The sequence below is a fragment of the Festucalex cinctus genome, chromosome 11, assembly GCF_051991245.1.
Source record: "Festucalex cinctus isolate MCC-2025b chromosome 11, RoL_Fcin_1.0, whole genome shotgun sequence".
NCBI classification, from domain to species: domain Eukaryota; kingdom Metazoa; phylum Chordata; class Actinopteri; order Syngnathiformes; family Syngnathidae; genus Festucalex; species Festucalex cinctus.
In genome coordinates this window covers 9207128-9233834 of record NC_135421.1, presented here as the reverse complement: position 1 = coordinate 9233834, position 26707 = coordinate 9207128, and the positions used below count along the sequence as shown (strand labels likewise).

The window sequence follows — 26707 nt, the reverse complement described above, 5'->3', positions numbered from 1 at the left end:
GTGGAGCTCTCATACCATAGTCATTAAAAGCAGAAATACAAATGATTCAAACGAATGGTTAATGTAGCTAGCCATACGAACCTTTTACTAGTAGCTTCATAAGAAAGTGTTCCACTCATCTGTATCCTTTTTGACAGTGTTACATAACACTCTGCTATGCTCTTATCACGTCTTTAGATATACAGTATTTGTTAAATCCTTTTCGTGATCAATAAAGTTCAACCACTTTTTCTTGTAGGTCGTTTGACAGTTTTTTTTTTTTTTGCTTTCACTTGGCTCTGGAAAAATCAGTGCAGCCCTGGAACAAATGTGCAGATGTCACATTTCTGCACAGACACTAATTAATAATTTATTAAATAATAAATAAATAAACAAATAAATAAATAAATACATAAATAAATAAATAAATGGTTTAAAAAAAATCACGTGTTAAAACTTACTCTTAGTAGGCATTCAAACTTCACCTGACCATTATTTAAAATAAATAAATAAATAAATAACAAAAAAGGTTTTCCACAAAAAATAATTCAAATATTTTACAAATTCTTCCAGGATCTATAAACTTATTTGAACTGTATTAAAGCACAAACTTAACAGGTGGCGATATCAAATGATACGTCACAGACTTGATGTATTGAATAAATTTACATTTGAATAATTAATTATGAAATATGGCCATAATTTAATAGAATGTACGTTTGCCCATTTACAATCACAGACCATGTACGTTTTCATGTAGACTACTTACTGTATCGCAAATGTTTTGAAGTGCATAAGAGCCGTCCTAAACAGTACAGCGATGACATTTCTGCAAATATGTGTACATAGAATTCGTTCGAAGTAACTTTCTGCGGTGGGCGGGGGTTTTCAAGTGACTCGTCGACTAATTTAATTTGGCAGTTTTTGAGCTGATAGCTCCCGTCAGTCGTCAACAGTTGTAGCTCCCCTCCAACTCGTTCTTGCAAGCTTACGCCAGGTGGTCTAAATTATTTGATATTTGTTAATAGTAGCTATAAACCTGGAGTATTAGGCCTTTGTCTGGCGACCTTTTTTTTTCTTCTTTTTTTTTTTTACGGTCAGTGGCACTGACGAGCTAGCAAGACGCCTGTTAGAGCATTTTGAACGAGTCAAAACAAGGTTGCTAACTTTTTCCCCCTGACTTCAATTACATTTAATTTTTATAATTGTAATTAATTAATCGAGTAAGATTGAATTCATGGCTTACTTTCAACCGAATTGGCCGTGCTATCCGATAACTTTGACCCACCGAAGGAGCTCTTACTGGCCTACGCCGAGTCATTCAAGCGTACCTCCATTTTATCACAGACAGGCCAATGCAACAAGGCTACGTAAGTCTCTGGTTGAATTTGACGCAATAACAAAATTAAATGTTCGTGAAAAGTGCCTTCGTTGAAATCACTAAGTGTTTACTTGAATGCCATTTGTGATTTATTACAGGAGAACCTACATGGCCTACTCCACATGCGTATTCAAAAAGGAGCAACACGTTTTTTTTGCAGATGTACGAACATTTATGGATATTGACAACATTGCTTATATTTTGACCGTCTAAATGTGTCTGTCTTTTGTCGTCCAGGTCACTCTATGATTTTGTGTTGGCTCATCCTAACATTGCTTTAAGTGACCCCATGTTAACTAGCTGGCGCTTGAGTTTGCCACCTGAATACAAACAGCTCGCAGACGGTAAGTGTTACTACCCCACCCAGCATTTTTCGGTCTAAAAGACGTCTAATAGACCGTCTGCAAATGGTCTAAAAGTGAAAGTTTTTTAGACGTCTACATCTAGACGTCTATTAGACGTCTAAGCTTAAACGTCTTTTAGACGGCTAAGCTTAGACGTCTTTTAGACGGCTAAAACAGGTCTACAAATGGTCTAAAAATTAAAGTTTTTTTTTTTAGACGTCCATGTTTAGACGTCTATTAGACATCTACGCCTAGACCTCTCGTGTAATATATTAAATGTAGACGTTTGCAACATGTTCTCTTTTATACCAAAGTTAAACTCCATTAGACATATAAATGTCTGTTAAACATTTTATTCACAACGAATCAATATTAAAAGTAAAGCTGTCAAAAATGAATGTTAAATCAGGTTGTCTTAAAACAAAAAAAACAAAACACAAAAAAAAAAGACCAAATTTAACCTGCGATCCTTACCTTGATGTAGTTCCAGGATGTTATGACGATTCACATCATGTGTTTTTGGACCTTTTAATTAGGTTTCAGTAACACCAATGTGATGCTTATTTTACTACTGGATAACATTAACCAAACTATCCTATTTAAATATAAATGCATATTTTTTTCAAACATCCAATCATCACAAACATTTGAATGTGAAACCAATATATATTTGATTTATTTACACATTATTAAACATATTACAATAAAACTATACAATATTACTGATATGTTATACATATTTGTTTTCATAATGTGGAAATGTGGCTCAAAGTCTAATAAACAAAATTTCCAAAATATTTTAAAAATAAAAATAATCAGAATTTTTTTTTAGACAACACCTGCCTGGGATCACTGATCTGTATACATACATTTTGAATTCACGAGGTCACCATATTATTACATCCAAGAAACATTTCTCGGCATACGATCCTATACATTTACAGTATCAAAATTAGACATTTGAGACAGTACTTAGTAGAAACGTGATGTGTTTTAAATTTGTTAAACATAAGAAGACTTCAGACATTTCACAACTTGCCTTAAATACATGTATAAATTATATGCTTCATGATGTTTACAGGAGGAAACCTGTAATTTTTAATTAAAGAATTATAACTGTAATTCAACAAAAGAGGTCTCTTTCAAATATAATATTGGGGGTCAACTGTGGCTTCAACAGCTTGCATGGGTGTGTGTGGGCTATACAGTCATGTATACAGATCAGTGCCTGGGATGCATAAATTAAAACACAGAAGAAAAAAAATACACCAATTTCTAATTTCCCAGAACATCATGTTAAAAGTCTCCAGAGTTTTCATGGGCAACTGTCCACTCTCAGCTTTGATTTCTCCCCAAGACTTGGATGGATGGCAATCAGGGTATCCGCATCTCTTGTCTGAAACTCTGAGACAAACAGACATAAAAATAACAGAATAACTTTAATTACTATGGATATGACCTTTAAAAATAATAATAATAAATATATTTGTTGAATCCTTATGACCTCCTTTCTTTTCTCCATTCGTACACTCTCTTCCTAGCTCTTGAAGAATGAAATAAATGTTAGCTGTAAGTTTTAAACATTTTCCAATTACCAAAAAATGTTTGCCTTTTTACAAAAATGATATGGCATTCTGTCTGTGCTTTTGGATATGTTGACTCCTTGCGATCACACAAGATCCACGGTTCACTATTGGGAGGGGAAGCATCTTAACAGCTGATGTACAATCCATAATCATTATGTTTATTTAAAACATTGTAGCAACTAGCCAACATAAAAGAAATAAAAAGCTAACTAACTCCCTAACACCTTGTACTGGAAGCACTTATCTTCAAAATTGTTTATAAATGAAAAAACTAACACATTGTAGCACAAATTGGCAACTTAACTGTGAACAAACTAACACCATATATATAGCATAAACTGGCAAGCTAACAAGTTAGCTACTAAGCTAACTTGGTAGCATGCAATCGTTTTACTCACAATCGGACTGATAGATAAATTAAACATTGTAAAACAAAATAACACTTCAATCGTTATTGAAGTGTTATTTTGTTTATCGCTGAGCACTCACCCATAAGCAGCTCTTCGAGCTGTTTTCGAGAGGCAAGTATTTGTTTTGCAACCGACGTGGACAGTCGACTACAGTTGGCATTCTGTTTGTGTTGACCAGAAGTGTAAGCTTCTTTTAAGCGCGTTGCTGCCACCTAGTGGGGAGGAAGGGTTGACCATCTGCATGCTTGGGACTGCCACTCACCATTCGTGCGAACCTGCATTTTATTTTATATCAAAACTGTTGTGTGGTTATTTTTGGGACATTATAAGGTATTTAATTACATTGTCAAGATGTGGTATACAGAGAGGTTGATATGAGGTCTTGATTTAGACGTCTAAATCTGGTCTAAATATAATAACTCCGTAATGGTCCAGATTTGGTCTCAATAGAGTTGAAATGAGAACCTCATTTATTCTTGATTCGCTTTCCGAAGCCAAAAATTCAGTCATAAATGTGAACAGGGATCACCTTGTGCCGACGTCCAAAAGAGCAGTTTAACGAGATTAGTGGGTTGACTCGGTTCCCATCGTTCGCATTGAAGAGCCGTTCAAAAGACTCAAATTGTTCGTGAACGTCACATCACTAATTACAACAATGCATATAAACAACCTACTATCTCTAATAATACTGAATATTGAGGCACTTACTTGCTAATGCAAGCACACATTAGTTCCTCCACATATTGACTTGGTTTACAAGCATATTACGTGCCCCTTCATCTTACCATTAGCGTGGATTTTAAACATAGAAGGGACAAAACATAACTTGTGAAAATTAAATTGCACTAAAAAATTAGCCATCAGAGGGTGCTACAACTGCACAAATGGAAATCAACCTGACTTTTTTTTTAAACAGATGTTCTGCTTTTAATAACGTGACATGACAACGACAACATATTGTGGCAGTTTCGTGATATCACGATATTGCCGTTATCGTTACATCCCTAGTGTCTCGTGTTTATTTCTGAGTGAAAAACTTTGGAGTATGCTTTTACGTTTTAACAGAAAAGCTGAACGATGAAGGTGTATGGTGTACCTAATGTAGCGCCATGTGTTTGATGAACTGTACACATGTAATGCAACTGGCAACAAACAAACGTGTTTGGTTTTTCATAGATGAAGAATTCTTCAATTTTCTGCAAACACACCCTGGAATTAAAATATTGATGCAACCGTCTGGTTCAACACGTAAGTTAACCTACCTTCCCTGTGTGTGTCTGAACTGTTTCTTTTTTTGATTACAATTGCAGGTAATTTCAGAAGCAACAAGCCAAACAATCAGCCTGTACAGTACCAGCATTGAAAGCCTGGAGTTACAGTAGTTTATAGTAGGGCTGGGCGATATATCGATGTAAAAATTATATCGATATATTTTTAAACGGGATATGGAATTAGGCCATTTTGTTTATATCGATATAGCGCCGTGTGCCGCGTATGTTGCACTCACTGCCCCGTGTTGCCCCCTCCCCCACCTCTTTTGTGCACAGGAGGTGTGAGGGGGAGGGGAGGGGGGTGACACTTCACACTTGTGAAGTACTCATGCAAATCGCGGGGGGAAAAAAAAAAAAAAAAAAGGGAGCGAGGGAGGGGCGACACTTCGCACTTGTGTGTGAAGCACACTTATTCCACTTCTCTTCTCAAACACGCCAAGCACGGCAGAAGGATTGATTGCACACGGTAGGCGACACGGACCTACGTAGACGTGTACGCGCGCGATTTTTCACATGCACGAACGTAGCGTGTCGCCGAGAGGGAAGAGGGGAGGCGATTTTTGCCTTGTTGCCTTGCTTCCGTAGGAAATGAATGTAGAGCGAGCAACGTCGCCTCCCGTGTGACGAGCCCCTGAGCCAGCGTGCAGCAGTGAGCATGAATGACTAGCAACAAGCTACACTACACTCGCTACTCTGAGAGGAGAGCAATAGACAAGTGCAAGCGAGGGGTGGACCGTGGAAGCACTACAAATAACTTTTCACCATCTAAACAGTGCCACAAATTTAAGGATAAAGTGTGTGTAGCTGCATGCTGCAGGAGCTCCAGTCATAAACCGTCAGTTAGGGTTTGTCATATTTTGTACTTTTGTAATGATCCTTATTTGCATCTGTGGATTTCTCAGAAAGGGGAAGAAATTCTGTAAACCACTTATAGTTATCAGTGTATATGTGTGTACTTTTCTCGTGCAGAGAGCTCAGAAAAAGATCGGCTGATTATAGCTTATAGGATATTTTTAAGATTATATTTTTATTTTACTGTGCACCTACACTCAGAGCTTTAATTTAAAAAATGGTTACACAGCATTTATATTTTATTTGAACAACTGAACAATTTTCATGAACCAGGTGAAGAAACCTGTTTATTATTTATTCATTTGATTTAGCCCCCATCCATGGAAATATCTGGTTTCAATAAAACTATTTGTGACATGTTATATTATAGCTTTGACTCCAAATTTTCTTGCGGAGGGAAAAAAAAATATATATATAAATATAAATATATATATATCGGGATATATATCGTATATCGATATTAAGCCAAAATATATCGGGATATGAGTTTTGGTCCATATCGCCCAGCCCTAGTTTATAGCATTATATGACAACCTCGTTTTCATCATAGATACCTGTACATGCATATGGCTTGGAGCAAGGAGAAAATTTGGTGATATAGATTATAAGATTACTCAAATAGTTGGCTTGGCATTTAGTGAATAGCAAAGATTTAAAACAGAGGTCAGCAAGCATCTTGAGAATTGATACTGTTCGACATTAGAAATTGCATTTTGATCTTTAAAAATGTTCATGGTTGTGTGTCTTGGCTTCTAATATAAAGAAGAGATGTTGTATGTATTTTATATATTATACTCTTGTTGCTAGAAGTGCCTCAGGTATTATTGGAACCGTCCCCTACAAGGTTTGCGGAAAACTTGGTACAAAACGACTGGCCATACACTGCTTGCCGCATGCAAGACCGCTTGCATACCACCTACAACAGACCCCAAACGGAGAGACCAACACTTCACCTGATTGAGCAACAAGTAAGCATACAACTAGAAATCTTGACACGTAATTCCCATGTTGTGAATAGACAATGCCGTGAAAAAGTGTTTGCCTTCTCCTCAATTTGTTTTGGGTTGCATATTATCTTTATTGTTTAAGATCATCAAACAAATGTAAATATCAGAAAAAGATAAACTAAGTAAACATGAAATGCAATTTCTAAATGATCTTATGTATTAAGGAAAAAGAAAACTGACCCTGTGTGGAAAAAAGTACTGCATTACAGCACCATTAAATAATTAAGTAATTATTGGTTATAACATTTTTTTTTTTTTTGGAAAGCTGAGTTCATTTTCACTGACCACGTCCAGGCTTGGTTATCTCCACACCTGTTCATTCAAGAAAGGACTTAAAGTGAATCTGTCTGACATGAAGAAATGACGTTTGCAAAAAAAAAAAAAAAAAACTCAAAAAGCAGCAACAAAATGCCACAATTCAAAGATATTCAAGAACAGATGAGAAATAAATTGACATCTATCCGTCTGGAAAGGGTGACAATTTGATTTCTAAAGTAATGTAGCACAACATTTCAGAAAAAGAACATCATACGAACAGTCCACGGTAGTACAGGTGATTGTCCGGGATTGCTTCCAACTTAAGGGGCAGGTCAACCCCAAAATTTTCTTTATAATATGTTGTATCCATCCCCACCAGTCTAAAAAAGGCATTCTGATTAATATTGCGTTCGTAGAATATAAATAAAACGGCAAACTCTAATCTACCTTTTTTCACTCCACCTATTTTTATTCGAATTTCCAATAACAGCCAAAAAGAAGCTAAATGGAAATGACAGAAATTTGAAAGAAGAAGAAGAAGAAGAAGAAAAACAAACGCCCAAAATTTGCACACAAAAAAAAAAAGTTTTTATGTTTGGAGGGGTGGATTTTGAAGCATATCGAAAAAAGGAAAATGCACATTTTGGCTATGGAAACAGCTTTTGCGAATAAGTGACTACAAGACCGGATATACGTTGCACGTTTTGACCAATACTACATCACATGCACGCTTAGTCACAATAAATGGTGGATGAAAAAGAAAGATATGTTTGTTTATGTACAGCACTTTGTATACAGCAACGCCTGTTCTTAAAGCGCTTTATAAATAAAGTTGAGTTGAGTTGAGTTATTGACATCAGCTCTCAATGTAACAACACACTTCACTTGCTTACTTAGCCAACAAGACAAACTACTTCTGTTCAGTCTGTAAAAATCAACATTCCGACCCGGAACGCCACATTGTGCCAATGTTCCATGGGTGAATTATGTGCCCCTCACTACAAGGTCATCTCGTGGCGCATATTCCCAAAACAAGAACGGATGGAAACGGGCACAAGTCGCACATCTGTTTCTGCGCATTTTGGGTGGAAACCTGACTATTGACATCACAGTTGCTCAGAGCTTCGTAACGACCAATCAGTCATGTGATGTTCGTAAGAAGAGCCATGATTGGTCTTTTATCTGAGCCCTGCGCAACTGATCTAATTTTCAGTCAACAGCAAGTGGCCGACCCCCCCCCCCCACCCCCCCCCCCCCCCCACAGATGGCTAAAAATGGGTGCATTTTGCTGCTTAATTCAAATTCCACAAATACAATACACCGTGTGCTAGGGGTGTGCTCAAAAAATCGATACAGCAATATATCGTTGCGGGCCTCATTACAATACACGTATCGATACACAGGCGTCAGAATCGATATTGCTCGTTAACTTTAAATAGGCAGTTAACGTTTGCCTTTGCAGCTTGCGTTGTACCTAAAAAATAAAAACCTGCAGCGTCTTTGAAGTTAATTGCCTTCAATTAATGCAAAAATAGTTCACCAGTGATTGGACACTGTGTCTTGCTAAGAAAAATTAAAGCAGAAGAAGAATATCAATTTATTTACTTATAAACTTAACATGGCATGTGTCTCAGTGAACCAATTTTCCTATATTTTGTTTGAAAAAAACAAAATAAAATGTGTCTTATGGGGGATACATATGTATCGCAATACGTATTGTATTGTGGCCCCTGTATCGTGATACGTATCGTGTCGTGAGGTTGGTGGCAATACCCAGCCCTACCGTGTGCCGAGTAGAGGGGTTGCATCGAACATATCGTAAAGGACATGTTTGGGTTTACTTCCACTTTAAGGGCCTGGCAACTTTCTCTGATTGATTGGACCATGAATTCTAGTTTACCAGTAAATCCTGAGGGAGAAATGCTAAGCCATACATTCAAGACCTCAATCTTCAGTACACTTAAGTTCCGCAGCAGGCAAACGATCCAAAAACACATCAGCAAATCAACTTTGGACTGGGATAGAAAAAATAAAATGGTTTTGCAGTGACCTAGTTAAAATCCAGACTTCAATTGAAATATGGTGGCATATGTTGGTGGTTCGAAAACTTCTACTTTGTTGCTGATTTAAAGTAATTATGCAAGGAAGAGGGATTTGCTTTTATCTTTATCTAAAACAAATAACATAAAACAACACAAGTTAAAAAAGAGGCTCTATACAAAGGGTTACGTTCAAGAAATAAATAAAGCTTATCTTGTCCTGCCCTTTCTTAGGATCGAAATTATCTGTAAACGTGGATTTGTGTATTGCTGAGGTATCCTTTTTCGCATCACATCTTAAAACATGTCAAATTCTCTTCGAAACTTATAAGTAATAAATTTCCATCCATCCATCCATCCATCCATCCATCTTCTTCCGCTTATCCGAGGTCGGGTCGCGGGGGCAGCAGCTTTAGGAGGGAAACCCAGACCTCCCTCTCCCCAGCCACTTCAACCAGCTCCTCCGGCGGGATCCCAAGGCGTTCCCAGGCCAGCCGAGAGACATAGTCTCTCCAGCGTGTCCTGGGTCTTCCCCGGGGCCTCCCGCCGGTGGGACATGCCCGGAACACTTCTCCAGGGAAGCGTCCAGGAGGCATCTGGTTCGGATGCCACCTCAGCTCGCTCCTATCAACGCGGAGAAGCAGCGGCTCGACTCTGAGTCCCTCCCGGATGACCGAGCTTCTCACCCTATCTCTAAGGGAGAGCCCGGACACCCTGCGGAGGAAACTAATTTGGGCCGCTTGTATCCGGGATCTCGTTCTTTCAGTCACGACACACAGCTTGTGACCATAGGTGAGGGTTGGAACGTAGATCGACCGGTAAATCGAGAGCTTTGCCTTTTGGCTCAGCTCTTTCTTCACCACGACGGACCGATACAGAGTCCGCATCACTGCAGACGCTACACCGATCCGCCTGTCGATCTCCCGCTCCATCCTGCCCTCACTCGTGAACAAGACCCCAAGATACTTAAACTCCTCCACTTGGGGCAGGATCTCATCCCCGACCTGGAGAGGACACTCCACCCTTTTCCGACTGAGGACCATGGTCTCGGATTTGGAGGTGCTGATCCTCATCCCAACCGCTTCACACTCGGCTGCGAACCGCTCCAGTGAGAGTTGGAGATCGAGGCTTGATGAAGCCAACAGCACCACATCATCTGCAAAGAGCAGAGATGCAATGCAGAGGCCACCAAACTGGACCCCCCAACGCCTCGGCTGCGCCTAGAAATTCTGTCCATAAAAGTTATGAACAGAATCGGTGACAAAGGGCAACCTTGGCGGAGTCCAACCCTCACTGGAAACGAATCCGACTTACTGCCGGCAATGCGGACCAAACTCTGGCAACGGTCGTACAGGGACCGAACGACCCGTATCAGGGGGCTCGGTATCCCATACTCCCAAAGCACCCCCCACAGGACTCGCCGAGGGACACGGTCAAACGCCTTCTCCAAATCCACAAAACACATGTGGACTGGTTGAGCGAACTCCCATGCACCCTCGAGGATCCTTCTGAGGGTGTAGAGCTGGTCCACTGTTCCACGGCCAGGACAAAAACCACACCGCTCCTCCTGAATTCGAGATTCGACTTCCCGACGGACCCTCCTCTCCAGCACCCCTGAATAGACCTTACCAGGGAGGCTGAGGAGTGTGATCCCTCTATAGTTGGAACACCCACCACCCCGGTCTGCCAATCCAGAAGCACTGTCCCCGATGTCCACGCGATGTTGTAGAGACGTGTCAACCACGACAGCCCCACAACATCCAGAGTCTTTAGGAACTCGGGGCGGATCTCATCCACCCCCGGGGCCCTGCCACCGAGGAGCTTTCCAACCACCTCAATGACTTCGACCCCAGAGATAGGAGAGCCCACCTCAGAGTCCCCGGACTCTGCTTCCTCAAAGGAAGACGTGTCGGTGGAATTGAGGAGGTCTTCGAAGTATTCCCCCCACCGATTCACGACGTCCCGAGTCGAGGTCAGCAGCACCCCTTCGCCACTATACACAGTGTTAATGGTGCACTGCTTTCCCCTCCTGAGACGCCGGATGGTGGACCAGAATTCCTCGAAGCTGTCCGGAAGTCGTTTTCCATGGCCTCACCGAACTCCTCCCATGTCCGAGTTTTTGCCTCAGCAACCGCCGAAGCCGCTTTCCGCTTGGCCATCCGGTACCTGTCAGCCGCCTCCGGAGTCCCACAGGCCAAAAAGGCCCGATAGGACTCCTTCTTCAGCTTGACGGCATCCCTTACCGCTGGTGTCCACCAGCGGGTTTGAGGATTGCCGCCGCGACAGGCCACCGCCTTACGGCCACAGCTCCGATCGGCCGCCTCAACAATGGAGGCGCGGAACATGGCCCATTCGGACTCAATGTCCCCCGCCTCCCCCGGGACAAGGGAGAAGCTCTGCCGGAGGTGGGCATTGAAGCTCTTACTGACAGGGTTTTCCGCCAGACGTTCCCAGCAAACCCTCACAATACGTTTGGGTCTGCCAGGTCGGACCGGCATCTTCCCCCACCATCGGAGCCAACACACCACCAGGTGGTGATCAGTTGACAGCTCCGCCCCGCTCTTCACCCGAGTGTCCAAAACATGCGGCCGCAAATCTGATGACACGACTACAAAGTCGATCATCAAACTGCAGCCTAGGGTGTCCTGGTGCCAAGTGCACATATGGACACCCTTATGTTTGAACATGGTGTTCGTTATGGACAATCCGTGACGAGCAGAAGTGACAGAAGTAGGGCTGCACAATATATCGAAAAAATATCTATCGCGATATTGGCCCTTGCAATATGCATATCGCAAAGGCATGCAATAAGTTTTATATGGAATTTTATACTTTTTATATGAATTTGACCAGTCAGATGCTAACTAAAATGTGCATCGCCATCCAATAGTTGAAAATTATCAAGACATAATTGCAATTAACACATTCACTGCCAGCCCAGCAAAAAAAAATTATCATTTGACGTCTTTTTCCGTCAATGGCAGTGAATGAGTTAATTAACTAAGATTACATTAAGGTTGCTTATTTTGCCACATGAAAAATGTTTTTCTTTCATTAGGTAATGAAAATGAAATATCTTTAGGTACATGTTAAATATCGCAATAATAACGATATCGCTATGTTCAGCAAGTATATCGCATATCGCATGTTTTTCCAATATCGTGTAGCCCTATACAGAAGTCCAATAACAGAACACTGCTCGGGTTCCGATCGGGGGGGGCCGTTCCTCCCAATCACGCCCCTCCAGGTCTCACTGTCATTGCCCACGTGAGCGTTGAAGTCCCCCAGCAGGACGAGGGAGTCCCCAGGGGGAGCGCTCTCCAGCACACCCTCTAAGGACTCCAAAAAGGGTGGGTACTCTGAACTGCTGTTTGGAGCATATGCACAAACAACAGTCAGGACCCGTCCCCCCACCTGAAGGCGGAAGGAGGCTACCCTCTCGTCTACCGGGGTGAACTCCAACGTACAGGCACCGAGCCGGGGGGCAATAAGTATGCCCACACCTGCTCTGCGCCTCTCACCATGGGTAACTCCAGAGTGGAAGAGAGTCCAAACCCTCTCGAGAGGACTGGTAACAGAGCCCAAGCTGTGTGTGGAGGCGAGTCCGACTATGTCTAGTCGGAACTTATCGGCCTCACATACCAGCTCGGGCTCCTTCCCTGCCAGAGAGGTGACATTCCATGTCCCAAGAGCCAGCTTCTGTAGCCGGGGGTCGGTCCGCCAAGGTCCCCTCCCTTGGCTGCCACCCAGCCTACACTGCACCCGACCCCTTTGGCCCCTCCCACCGGTGGTGAGCTCGTGGGAAGGGGGACCCACGTTGTCTCCTCGGGCTGTGCCCGGCCGGGCCCCATGGGCGCAGGCCCGGCCACCAGGCGCTCGCCAACGAGCCCCGCCTCCAGGCCTGGCTCCAGAGGGGAGCCCCGGTGACCCGCGTCCGGGAAAGGGAAACGTGCCTCCAAAGTTTTTGTCCATCATAAGGGGTTTTTGAGCTGTGCTTAGTCTGGCCCCTCACCTTGGACCTGTTTGCCATGGGTGACTCTGCCAGGGGCATAAAGCCACAGACAACATAGCTAGGATCATTGGGACACGCAAACCCCTCCACCACGGTAAGGTGCCGGCTCACGGAGGGGCAAATTACCATATATAACAAAATAAATAAAAAATAACATGAAATAAATAAATCACCACATCTCAAGAAAATATCCATTTTTGAGCCGCTTGTCCCACTCCCCTATAAACAAAATCTAATTTCCAGCCCCACATACATATTCATGAATGATAATTTTTAGCTGTATTTGAATTCCTTAATATTATTACTTTTTTTTCTCTTTTAATTCCTTCATCAAAACCATTACAAACTACAAATCTTTAGCCCACAAACAGAGATGAACGTGCTTCTTTTATGTCTAGTAAGAGTATGATCCTTATGATTGTTTCCCTCGTAAATTATGATTACCTTCTGTACCCTGAACATTTTCGGAATATTTACTGGAAATAACTTATTTTAGGCTTTGAACAGAATTTGAAGTGTTTAGATTTTTATTTTATTTTTTTAAACCAAGTCCATGAATTACAAGATACAGTATGTGACTTTAAAAACAATACTTTTTACAGTTTGATGATATTAAAAATGAATGTGAGGAAACTGCAAAAAAATATATAATTTGCGAAGCGGGCAAAAACTTTTTCACAACACTATACTATCATGTAATTCTTTGTTTTCACAGCAGGGATCACGACTAGGACAGGCCCGTGCTAGTGGTGTCGTGCAGGGCCTGCCTGGTCTCACGATGGACTTGGAGCAAGGTGGATGCTATCCTCCACTGATGAGCCAGATGGCAGTGGCACCTGACAGATGGGACAATTCAGCTCACACCATCAATTTACAGTGAAGAAACTCTCACCAAACAACAGCTGCAATGTTTAATTTTGTTGTGACTTTTTTTTTTTTTTCGCCTTTGCATTTCTAGTTTCATAAAGTCCACATTGTTTTACCTTTCAGGTCTGAATGTCAGCAAGTCGAAATGGAGCTCCAGTCCAAGCTATATGACTTAATAGAAGATGAAGTTGAGTCCAGTAACAACACTGGTCTGCCAGTTCTACCTGAACAAGGCAACGTCCAGATGTCTGCTGAGGGAGAGCGGGAGAAAGGGAAAGAGGGGCAAGAGGAGATTTCCACAAAGTGCAGTGTGGGAATTATGACGGATGACTCAAGCACTGCCAGCAAAATTCAGGAAGACAGCAGCATAGCCATTGTTGTTAAGAACCAGAAGACACTAACCGGAGAGGCTCACTTTGGTAGTGAAGCAGCTGCATCCAGCGACAAAGCCTGCATAATAGTGCCTTGTGTTGCTTCTTGTGGCATCATGGTGGGCACACCGCTCACCGAGCACTCGTCAGCCTTCACTCAAACCGAAAAGCCGCTCACAGCCGACAAGAGTGTGCTTACTGAGCTGAGCATGTCTGATTTGGACTATGCTACTCAGGTCAGTTAAATTCAAACAACTTTTTAACATGGGGCTATGGGGTAGAAACTTAAGCTATGATGTCCAAAAAACAAATCAATGGAAATAACGAAAAAATAATTCTGTGAGATTGTTCATATGAGCTCCCATTGTAAAGCCTAATGTTGGATGAAACTAGAATGTTGCTGAATTGGTGCAACAAATCATCCAACATGTCTGTATGACTCATATACTGTAGTTGTTCCACTTTATTCCCTAGGCAGCAGTTAAGTTGCATCGTTATTGCTGTTTTTGTTTTTGTTTTTTTTGTTTTTTGTTTTTTTTGTTTTTTGTTTTTTCATCACAGCTCCATTTATTTGAAATTGTGGACAGCAAAAAGTGAGACAATGTTCTCAATCCGCTCATTTATCTGGATTTGCACTAGATTTATTTCATACAAAACTCCATTGCAAAGTTTCCTGAAAACTGGGGTTACATCCTTTTCCTTTACACTCCCCCCTTTTCTCCGTGTTTTGTGGCATTAATAACAGAACAGATAAACAATTTACATTAATAGTATCTATGTACCCTTCTATATATTTCAGGAATTTAGCAAACTTAAGGTGGCCCAGAAAGTGAGTAAGAAAAAAGAGAGGAGGTATGAAATCATAACTGTTTTTCAGACTGACTTGATATTATTTTACTTTAATTTTTGATTGATGACATTTTTATCCAGTCTGAATCAGCAGGAGGGAAAGCAATGCGACTGTGCTGGACTTGCTGAGCTTGCGAAGCTAAGTGTGCTGGCCCTGCAGTACTACATGTTCCAACAGCACTGCAGCAGTGGTCAACTGTAAGAATGCTTCCTTTAATGTGCAGTGGAACTTGAACATTGAAACATGCTGTATGTTCTATGAAATTTTTCATTTTTAATTTGGAGGTCTGGTGTGTATTGTAGGGAGAAAACACGACAAGAAGACAGAACATTATTAGAGTGCAGCCAGGTAAGCTGAATGCTGTTGGAATGCCTCATATAAATGTTCATCATTTAATGTTTGACTTTCCTAGGATGCTCAGGGAAATCCCAGGATGGATTGTAACAAGTCCAGGAATACCAGCATTCTTGTCCCCTGGAAAAGAAGTGTCACCTTTAAAGCAAACACTGCTGAAGAAAACCAGTCAAGTATGTCATCCATCCATCCATTGTCTTCCGCTTACTCAGGGTTGGATATCAGCTTTAGTAGGGAAGCTCAGTTCCCTCTACCCAGACACTTTATCCAGCAATTCTGAGAGGATCCTGAGGCATGAAGCCACATGGGAGACAGTCTCTCTGTGTCCTCAGTGGTCCCCTGCGCCTCTTCCCTTAGGGGCATGCTCAGAACTCCTCACCAGGGAGGCATCCAGGAGTAGGAGTAGGGTTGGAACTTGTACATTTATTTGAATTTGAATGAACTGGTTCCTTCTTTCGATTCTTGTTCCAAATGATTCACACTTTCCAAATTAATTTCCATTACATTTTAGCAGCTCACAGCACAGACTAAAATAACATTTGACAGGGCCAATGTCATTTGACTGCATTGGATTACCTTCTACACTTAAGGCCTCAGTATACTTCTGCTTGAGGCTCGCGCGGAGACGTTACGGCGGAGCTCCGCTCGTGCGTTTGCCTTCCAACTTGTGCGCAATACACATCGGTGTCTGCTGTGGTTTCACTCCAAGTCGTTCTGTTGCTACGGCTGGGACGTCACAGAGTGGAGATTCCTCTGCATTTTATGACGAATTCAGGAAGTTCAATTTAATTCAGAAACACGAAACAAAGCCGGGGGGAGAGTCGGCTCATCACCGTGGCAATTATTTATTGCTAATTTGCACTGGTGTCGACCGTAAACTCGCCAAAACACAACAGCCATGCGCTTAGCGAACACAGTTTTTGTTGTTGTTGTTGTTGTTGTTTTCCGCCTCTCGTCCCAGGCACATGTCCACATGCACAGCCTTGGTCTCCGAGCAGGAAGTCGATTTGCGCCGCCAAACAGTTGCCTTCACGGAAACTATCTGGGTGAGGGGGCGGTGAGAGAAAAAAAAAAAAGCAGAGTACGCCATCGAACGGACCAATCACGAGCGAGCTACGCCTCGCCATCTACGGCGTGCAAGGATTGGCGACGTGTGCACCGCAGGTGGCCACGAGCTACGCGGCACTTAAAATTCATGGCTCGCGTAGATCATGTGAGATCATCTAGGCCGGTCATTAATGCGAGAGCATTAGAGCGTAGAGGCATAAATCAGGCTTAAGTGGCAAGGCAGGAGAACAGAAGAATATTGTTCTCCTCTCTCACTTAGGGCCACTGCTGGCTATGTGCAGACTATGATCAGTGTGTAGGACACCACAATCCATGGTAGGCATAATCGTCTGTCAGGAAAAAGCACTGCGACATCGAGCGCCTACTGAGCTTCTCACCCTATCTTTAAAGGGACAGAAACATGACAAATCAACTTTTTGGACCTTTTAGCCATGTTAAAATGCTAATTCCTCACCAAACACATGACCAAAGTGGTGTTTTCTTCCATTCGCCCCTCTATGAGAAATTCTAGGTCATTCTGCTCTCCAAGCACCAGCCCCTCCCAGCCTGAGAAGACGAGCTGTTGGCACACTTTGACGTCATAAGGTGCGGACCCACCCCCGCACTGCTTCTGCGGACTAAACGCATGGCCTCATACTTTCTTTGAGACCGACATGGGACAGTGACAAAAGTAGCCTTTAACAGTAACCCTTCTGTCCAAATGAATTCAAAGCAATCAACTATTCTTTACATTTGCAATGCCATCCATCCATCCATCCATCCATCCATTTTCCTGACCGCTTATTCCTTACGAGGGTCGCAGGGAGTACTGGAGCCTATCTCAGCTGACATTGGGCAGTAGGCGGGGTACACCCTGAACTGGTTGCCAGGTAATTGCAGACTTTGCAATGCCAAAGTGCAATGACAATTCTTAATCTTAAAATCCCACAAAGGTTCTGGCTGACATTTGTGTAAAACTACAAAACATTTGCACTACTGAACCTAACTGAATGAATAGTATAGTAGTATAGTATAGTAGTAGAATAGAATAGTGGTTAGTGTGCTTGCTCTATAAGCAGCAAGTGTCTGGTTCGAGACCAGCTCAGGGATCCCCCCCCTTCTTCCCTCTCCTCCCCTTCTCCTCTACAATTTCTTGCAGCAAGGAGCTGTTTTGTTTCAAATGTTTATTGAAGAATTGATGGCTCGCATTCAGAGGACTGCTCAAATGCAGAGTTCCAACAGCAGACTGCAGTCGGCTCGTCGGGGGCGCGGCAATCACATGGGGAGAGGCAGAGTTTTACTGACCCGGGTGTTTTACTTCCACATTAGAAAACTAACCAGCAAAACACATAATATTTCATTAAAAATTACATCGCCATGGTGTCAAAGGTAAGATTTAATCATTAACTCATTCACTCCCAAAAACGGATTTATACTTTTTTTTTTTTTTTTTTTAGGTTTTTGTATGCTAGAGTTTTTGTATGAAGGCTTTGATGCAGTTTCTGACCCGACGCGGGTGGTTAAAGCGATGGTACTTATTACAATAAAAAAAAAAAAAAAACGGCCAGCAGGTGGCAGCAAAGTATGAGATCAACCAGGTCCATGTTGCAACAAGCTCTTTTTCCCAGTATTTTCAACAGGTTTGTGAATAATGATGAAACTTAGCTAATTGTAATGCTAATTGCTACAAAACATAAAAACAGATAAAAAAATATACGGTACTTTTTTTTTTTTTTTTTTCCCTGATGGTAGGTTCCATGTTTTGATAGCAATAGAACATGAAAATGGCTGGGAGTGAATGAGTTAATGCCTTTAGTTAACTGTTGGAAGGGCTTAAAATACAGTGGTGTGATCCCTTTAAGGGAGAGCTCGGGCACCCTACGGCAGAAATTTCGGCCACTTTTGGCTGTGATTTTGTTCTTTTGGTCACAACCCAAAGCCTCGTGACCATAGGTGAGGGTGGCAACGTAGCTCGATCGATAAAACAAGAGCTTTGGCTTTCGGCTCAGCTCTTTCTTTGCCATTGTCACGCCGCCACCGGCGTGACGGCCCATGCTTTTATTTTTGTGTTCATGTTTCCTGTCTTGTTTTGAAAATCCTAACTCTCCTCTCACCCCAGGTCACTTGCCCTTCCTGCCGCTCCCTAATTACCGGTCCCCGCCCATGATTACCACCACCTGCCACCAATCAAGACTCACAATAAAAGCCACCTGCATTCTCCCCTCAGTGCCGAAGTGTCACACATAGTTAGTGCATGGAAGCGTCCCACAGTCCTCGAGTCCTTGTTCCTTGTTCCTTGTTCCTGTTGCCTTGTTGTTTTGCCTTGCTTTTGTGCTTTGTCTTGTTTTTGTGCCTTTTCCTCCAGTGGAGCGCCTTTTGTTACCCCTTTTGCCTTGAGCCCTTTTTCCTCCCTAGCGGAGCGCTTTCTGTTGTCCCCAGTACCTTTTGCCTGTTTTTTCCTCCCTAGTGGAGCGCTTTTTGTTCTCCACTTTTTCCCCTCCCTGTTCTCCTCTCAGTTTGAGAGGAGACCGTTGTTGGCCGGAAATAAACCTGCTGCCTTGGTGGCTTACCTTATCCTGCGTCTGGGTCCTACTTCACCCCGCCTTGACAGTACACTTCGGCCAGCATGGACCCAGCGGGAGTGTCCAACTTGGAGACCTGGCAGAGGCTTGAAGACATCGCCCGAGTCATTGCAGAGATAAAAGAGTTGATGGCTTTGGACCGTGGCGACTGGGGTGAAGGGTCGGACTGGCCTCTCGCCCCTGAATCTCGTCTGCTGGAGCCTCTCGCTCCTGAACCTCGTCTGCTGGAGCCTCTCGCTCCTGAACCTCGTCTGCTGGAGCCTCTCGCTCCTGAACCTCGTCTGCTGGAGCCTCTCGCTCCTGAACCTCGTCTGCTGGAGCCTCTCGCTCCTGAACCTTGTCTGCTGGAGCCTCTCGCTCCTGAACCTTGTCTGCTGCAGCCTCTCGCTCCTGAACCTCGTCTGCTGGAGCCTCTCGCTCCTGAACCTCGTCTGCTGCAGCCTCTCGCCCCTGAACCTCGTCTGCTGGAGCCTCTCGCTCCTGAACCTCGTCTGCTGGAGCCTCTCGCTCCTGAACCTCGTCTGCTGCAGCCTCTCGCCCCTGAACCTCGTCTGCTGCAGCCTCTCGCCCCTGAACCTCGTCTGCTGCAGCCTCTCGCCCCTGAACCTTGTCTGCTGCCGCCGCAGCCCCTGGCCGCTTCGCCTGGGCCACTGCCGCCGCAGCCCCTGGCCGCTTCGCCTGGGCCGCTGCCGCCGCAGCCCCTGGCCGCTTCGCCTGGGCCGCTGCCGCCGCAGCCCCTGGCCGCTTCGCCTGGGCCGCTGCCGCCGCAGCCCCTGGCCGCTTCGCCTGGGCCGCCGCCGCAGCCCCTGGCCGCTTCGCCTGGGCCGCCGCCGCAGCCCCTGGCCGCTTCGCCTGGGCCGCCGCCGCAGCCCCTGGCCGCTTCGCCTGGGCCGCCACCTCCTGTTTCTCGTCCGGCGGAGCATGGATTGCGGCCGCCACCTCCGGTTCCTCGACCGGCGGCGCCCGGCCAGCGGCCGCCTTCTCTTGCACCAGTTCCGGCGGCGCCCGGCCAGCGGCCGCCATCGCCTGCACCAGTTCCGGCGGCGCCCGGCCAGCGGCCGCCATCGCCTGCACCAGTTCCGGCGGCGCCCGGCCAGCGGCCGCCATCGCCTGCTCCAGTTCCGGCGGCGCCCGGCCAGCGGCCGCCATCGCCTGCTCCAGTTCCGGCGGCGCCCGGCCAGCGGCCGCCATCGCCTGCACCAGTTCCGGCGGCGCCCGGCCAGCGGCCGCCATCGCCTGCACCAGTTCCGGCGGCGCCCGGCCAGCGGCCGCCATCGCCTGCACCAGTTCCGGCGGCGCCCGGCCAGCGGCCGCCATCGCCTGCACCAGTTCCGGCGGCGCCCGGCCAGCGGCCGCCTCCTGCTCCTCATCTGGCGGCGAACACCCCGCCGCCACCTCTGCTCCTCGTCGGGCGTCGAGGACACCCTCCTGACTGGCCCCGCCGGGCCCTCCTCGTCGGGCGTCGGGGACGCCCTCCTGACTGGCCCCGCCGGGCCCTCCTCGTCGGGCGTCGGGGACGCCCTCCTGACTGGCCCCGCCGGGCCCTCCTCGTCGGGCGTCGGGGACGCCCTCCTGACTGGCCCCGCTGGGACTCTCTTGTCGGGCGTCGAGGACGCCCTCCTGAACTGCCTTTTGTCTGGGACGGATGGGTGGGCCGTGTTCCCACCTCCGTGCCCCCTTCCGCCCGCCCTTGTTTTTGGGACTTTTTGATGTTGAAGGGCCGTCAGGAGCCGGCCCTTGAGGGGGGGGTACTGTCACGCCGCCACCGGCGTGACGGCCCATGCTTTTATTTTTGTGTTCATGTTTCCTGTCTTGTTTTGAAAATCCTAACTCTCCTCTCACCCCAGGTCACTTGCCCTTCCTGCCGCTCCCTAATTACCGGTCCCCGCCCATGATTACCACCACCTGCCACCAATCAAGACTCACAATAAAAGCCACCTGCATTCTCCCCTCAGTGCCGAAGTGTCACACATAGTTAGTGCATGGAAGCGTCCCACAGTCCTCGAGTCCTTGTTCCTTGTTCCTTGTTCCTGTTGCCTTGTTGTTTTGCCTTGCTTTTGTGCTTTGTCTTGTTTTTGTGCCTTTTCCTCCAGTGGAGCGCCTTTTGTTACCCCTTTTGCCTTGAGCCCTTTTTCCTCCCTAGCGGAGCGCTTTCTGTTGTCCCCAGTACCTTTTGCCTGTTTTTTCCTCCCTAGTGGAGCGCTTTTTGTTCTCCACTTTTTCCCCTCCCTGTTCTCCTCTCAGTTTGAGAGGAGACCGTTGTTGGCCGGAAATAAACCTGCTGCCTTGGTGGCTTACCTTATCCTGCGTCTGGGTCCTACTTCACCCCGCCTTGACAGTACACTTCGGCCAGCATGGACCCAGCGGGAGTGTCCAACTTGGAGACCTGGCAGAGGCTTGAAGACATCGCCCGAGTCATTGCAGAGATAAAAGAGTTGATGGCTTTGGACCGTGGCGACTGGGGTGAAGGGTCGGACTGGCCTCTCGCCCCTGAACCTCGTCTGCTGGAGCCTCTCGCTCCTGAACCTCGTCTGCTGGAGCCTCTCGCTCCTGAACCTCGTCTGCTGGAGCCTCTCGCTCCTGAACCTCGTCTGCTGGAGCCTCTCGCTCCTGAACCTCGTCTGCTGGAGCCTCTCGCTCCTGAACCTTGTCTGCTGGAGCCTCTCGCTCCTGAACCTTGTCTGCTGCAGCCTCTCGCTCCTGAACCTCGTCTGCTGGAGCCTCTCGCTCCTGAACCTCGTCTGCTGCAGCCTCTCGCCCCTGAACCTCGTCTGCTGGAGCCTCTCGCTCCTGAACCTCGTCTGCTGGAGCCTCTCGCTCCTGAACCTCGTCTGCTGCAGCCTCTCGCCCCTGAACCTCGTCTGCTGCAGCCTCTCGCCCCTGAACCTCGTCTGCTGCAGCCTCTCGCCCCTGAACCTCGTCTGCTGCAGCCTCTCGCCCCTGAACCTTGTCTGCTGCCGCCGCAGCCCCTGGCCGCTTCGCCTGGGCCGCTGCCGCCGCAGCCCCTGGCCGCTTCGCCTGGGCCGCTGCCGCCGCAGCCCCTGGCCGCTTCGCCTGGGCCGCTGCCGCCGCAGCCCCTGGCCGCTTCGCCTGGGCCGCTGCCGCCGCAGCCCCTGGCCGCTTCGCCTGGGCCGCCGCCGCAGCCCCTGGCCGCTTCGCCTGGGCCGCCGCCGCAGCCCCTGGCCGCTTCGCCTGGGCCGCCACCTCCTGTTTCTCGTCCGGCGGAGCATGGATTGCGGCCGCCACCTCCGGTTCCTCGACCGGCGGCGCCCGGCCAGCGGCCGCCTTCTCTTGCACCAGTTCCGGCGGCGCCCGGCCAGCGGCCGCCATCGCCTGCACCAGTTCCGGCGGCGCCCGGCCAGCGGCCGCCATCGCCTGCACCAGTTCCGGCGGCGCCCGGCCAGCGGCCGCCATCGCCTGCTCCAGTTCCGGCGGCGCCCGGCCAGCGGCCGCCATCGCCTGCTCCAGTTCCGGCGGCGCCCGGCCCCTGGCCGCTTCGCCTGGGCCGCCACCTCCTGTTTCTCGTCCGGCGGAGCATGGATTGCGGCCGCCACCTCCGGTTCCTCGACCGGCGGCGCCCGGCCAGCGGCCGCCTTCTCTTGCACCAGTTCCGGCGGCGCCCGGCCAGCGGCCGCCATCGCCTGCACCAGTTCCGGCGGCGCCCGGCCAGCGGCCGCCATCGCCTGCACCAGTTCCGGCGGCGCCCGGCCAGCGGCCGCCATCGCCTGCTCCAGTTCCGGCGGCGACCGGCCAGCGGCCGCCATCGCCTGCACCAGTTCCGGCGGCGCCCGGCCAGCGGCCGCCATCGCCTGCACCAGTTCCGGCGGCGCCCGGCCAGCGGCCGCCTCCTGCTCCTCATCTGGCGGCGAACACCCCGCCGCCACCTCTGCTCCTCGTCGGGCGTCGAGGACACCCTCCTGACTGGCCCCGCCGGGCCCTCCTCGTCGGGCGTCGGGGACGCCCTCCTGACTGGCCCCGCCGGGCCCTCCTCGTCGGGCGTCGGGGACGCCCTCCTGACTGGCCCCGCCGGGCCCTCCTCGTCGGGCGTCGGGGACGCCCTCCTGACTGGCCCCGCTGGGACTCTCTTGTCGGGCGTCGAGGACGCCCTCCTGAACTGCCTTTTGTCTGGGACGGATGGGTGGGCCGTGTTCCCACCTCCGTGCCCCCTTCCGCCCGCCCTTGTTTTTGGGACTTTTTGATGTTGAAGGGCCGTCAGGAGCCGGCCCTTGAGGGGGGGGTACTGTCACGCCGCCACCGGCGTGACGGCCCATGCTTTTATTTTTGTGTTCATGTTTCCTGTCTTGTTTTGAAAATCCTAACTCTCCTCTCACCCCAGGTCACTTGCCCTTCCTGCCGCTCCCTAATTACCGGTCCCCGCCCATGATTACCACCACCTGCCACCAATCAAGACTCACAATAAAAGCCACCTGCATTCTCCCCTCAGTGCCGAAGTGTCACACATAGTTAGTGCATGGAAGCGTCCCACAGTCCTCGAGTCCTTGTTCCTTGTTCCTGTTGCCTTGTTGTTTTGCCTTGCTTTTGTGCTTTGTCTTGTTTTTGTGCCTTTTCCTCCAGTGGAGCGCCTTTTGTTACCCCTTTTACCTTGAGCCCTTTTTCCTCCCTAGCGGAGCGCTTTCTGTTGTCCCCAGTACCTTTTGCCTGTTTTTTCCTCCCTAGTGGAGCGCTTTTTGTTCTCCACTTTTTCCCCTCCCTGTTCTCCTCTCAGTTTGAGAGGAGACCTTTGTTGGCCGGAAATAAACCTGCTGCCTTGGTGGCTTACCTTATCCTGCGTTTGGGTCCTACTTGACCCCGCCTTGACAGCCATAGCAGACCAATGCAGAGTCTGCATCACTACAGATGCGGCACCAATCTTCCGCTCCATTCTTTTCTCACTTGTGAACAAGACACCAAGAAACTCCTCCGCTTGGGCGAGGGTCTCGTTCCAGCTGAGGGCCATGGTCTCAGATTTGGAGTTGATGATTCTCATCCCAACCGCTTCACACTCAGCTCTTAATTGCTCCAGCATCAGTTGAACATTGCGCCAACAGAATCATCATCTGCAAAACTGATCACCAAACCGAGCCCCTTCAATGCCTCTGTCAATAATTATTTATGAACAGAATTTGTGACAAAGGGCAACCTTGGCAGAGTCTAACTCTCACTGGAATCGAACCCAACTTACTGTTAGACAAGGACCAAATAGTCCATATTAGGGGGTCGGGTACTCCGTACTCACAAACACCCTCAAGAGGACACCTTAACGAACATGATCAAATGCCTTCTCGAAGTCCACAAAATGCATGTAGACTGGCGAACTCCGATGCACCCCTGAGAACTGCCAAGGGTGAAGAGGTGGTCCACTGTTCCACGGACAGGATGAAAACCACATTGCACCTTCTGATTGGAAGTTGACCGCTGGGATTACACCATCTAGTCCCCCTTGTTCGATGGGGATGGGATGAAGGTCCCTACTTCTGGCTACCACCCAGCATTCTATGCACCTGACCTTCTTGGCACCTCCCACAGGTGGTGAGCCCATGGGAAGGGGGACCCACGTTGCAGGCCTGGCCACCGAGCACTCTCCATCGCGCTCCACCTCCCTGGCCTGGCGAGGGATAACTGTCATGACTGGGTCACGCCAGGGTTAAATTTGGGTCATGACCGTGAGGTCAAGTGTCTGTTTTGAATTGATGTAATCGGCATCTAGTTTCAACTGGTTTTAAGATTTGTCATGTCATGAATCTTTAATCTCTTTTTCTGGTCAACAGCTAATCAGATAATTCCATGTCAGTCTTGTTACCCACATGTCTATCCACAGCCAATCCAATCAATTCACTGTCTATTTAAGCCAAACCGAGAAGTGTGTGTTTTCAGATTATTACCTCAGTTCCTCGGTGCATCTCTACAGCCCAAGGGGGCTTGGCGTCTCGTGATTCTTAATGCATTCTCATTGTTTCTCGTCTAGTCAAGTTTGTTCTACGCCTCTCGATGTTATGCGAATAAAGAGTTAAAATCTAATTTGTGTCTGCGCTTTTGGGATCCAACCTCAGAGCACAACAGAAACATTATCCATATGTATTTATTTACATCGTAGTGGTTCTGTGCCATGCTTTGTCTCTGGCTAGTCCCTCGCCCATTTGTTTTCCATGGGTGACCCAGCCAGGGGCATGAAGCCCCAGACAAATTAGCTCCTGGGATGATTACACTCAAGTATGGGGGTGAAAAACGAGAAAAGAATACTTATTTCAAATCTTTGGTCGTTTGAGTGAACAGGTGCAGGCAAAGAGCTGAACACGGGTGAGGTGTGGTATGACGCCAAAGAAGACCTTCATCCAGGTTCAATACCTGCTGAGATGAAAGCGCAGTCAGAGGAGATGTCCGCTGGTAAGATATACAGTATGATGCCATACAGTTACTAATAAATACCACCTTGATGCATTTTTTGTCATGTCAGTCATTGTTAACTTGTTAACATAGAATTGGCCAAGGAAGAGGAAATGGATTCTGGAATTGTTTTTCCTGACATAGCCAACAATGTGACTAAGGTGAGTCAACTCCTGTTGCTTTATCTACACGCCCAGACCTTTATACAGGTGCCTGCAAATCAAGATCTTTACTTTTAAGAATGATTTTAGGAAACGTATGTTGGGTGATATGAATACATCCCGTGTTTCATTTCCAATTAGACTGCTTAAGAAATGAATGATGGTGGAAATTCACCACCCAGACTATGCTTTGTGTCCAGAAACGCTTGGGGGTCAGAAACACACCCATGCCAAGGGCAACCATTGTGCCTCAGCACTATGGCACCATGGTTGCGTTCGACACCCTGATGGCCGAACTGATGCACTTCCACCCGGGCATGGCGAAGCAGTGCATTGTGGGTGCTTTGAAGGAACTGTGGGACGTTTACCAAAGTGATCTCTTCACTCTGCCCCTCAGCACTGTAAGGCAAATGACAACCGATGTCCTGAACAGGGCAACAAATGTGACACCACCTTAAAAGATTTTGTTGACCAAAAAAAAAAAAAAAAAAATGGTGTTTATGTTTGGCCTTTGAAAGTCATGATGCATCCAAGGTTTTGAATACAAGGTTTTGAATTCACTAGTTGGTTCCAAAGATGGTTTCGTTTTGGATGCATCAGATTTGAGCTATCATTACCGTTTCCTCTGTCAGCATGCTGTTACGTTGCGTTACCGTAGAGCTGTGTTAAAGTGGTTTGTATGCTGCTCCATTTGTTTCCTCTCTTGCAATTAAAATGATAGTTGTACAAATATTCCTCTTAATTTTGTCATGACTTAGAACAACTGATGTTGGCATTGTAAAAAAGATGAAGATTAGCACCAATGTTGTGTATTTTTATATCACTTAATAGCAGTACAGTCACCTAAATTAAAAGAACAAAATGTTCACCTCATTCACAATGGATGTACTTTTCTCAATCGAAACATTAAAATGATTCCCGAATATTGGGGATTTTCTAAGGTATTGTCTTA

The 26707-nt window shown here is 47.1% G+C and overlaps 1 protein-coding gene across 2 annotated transcripts; it reads left to right on the top strand.

Moving 5' to 3' along the window:
• The first annotated feature begins 845 nt into the window (after positions 1-845).
• rbm44 (RNA binding motif protein 44) lies at positions 846-26487 on the top strand. 2 transcript variants are annotated; one of them, XM_077536232.1, is made up of 14 exons: positions 846-1349; positions 1459-1522; positions 1598-1704; positions 4877-4948; positions 6631-6791; positions 13855-14015; positions 14130-14613; positions 15177-15229; positions 15308-15424; positions 15530-15575; positions 15640-15754; positions 25484-25594; positions 25688-25755; positions 25956-26487. In XM_077536232.1, exons 1-14 carry the CDS (start codon positions 1217-1219, stop codon positions 26211-26213), a joined length of 1950 nt encoding a protein of 649 aa, XP_077392358.1. In that variant the 5' UTR covers positions 846-1216; the 3' UTR covers positions 26214-26487. The 2 variants fall into 2 exon arrangements, with proteins under 2 accessions (XP_077392358.1, XP_077392359.1); XM_077536233.1 differs by lacking the exons at positions 846-1349; positions 1459-1522; positions 1598-1704; positions 4877-4948 and adding an exon at positions 5350-5437.
• Positions 26488-26707: the final 220 nt, after the last annotated feature.

Excerpts from the sequence above, each read along its gene's own strand:
- rbm44 (XM_077536232.1), top strand. The coding sequence starts at position 1,217 with ATGGCTTACTTTCAACCGAATTGGCCGTGCTATCCGATAACTTTGACC. Across the intron at positions 1,350-1,458 it reads GGCCAATGCAACAAGGCTAC|GAGAACCTACATGGCCTACT; the intron begins GTAAGTCTCTGG and ends GATTTATTACAG. Across the intron at positions 1,705-4,876 it reads ATACAAACAGCTCGCAGACG|ATGAAGAATTCTTCAATTTT; the intron begins GTAAGTGTTACT and ends GGTTTTTCATAG.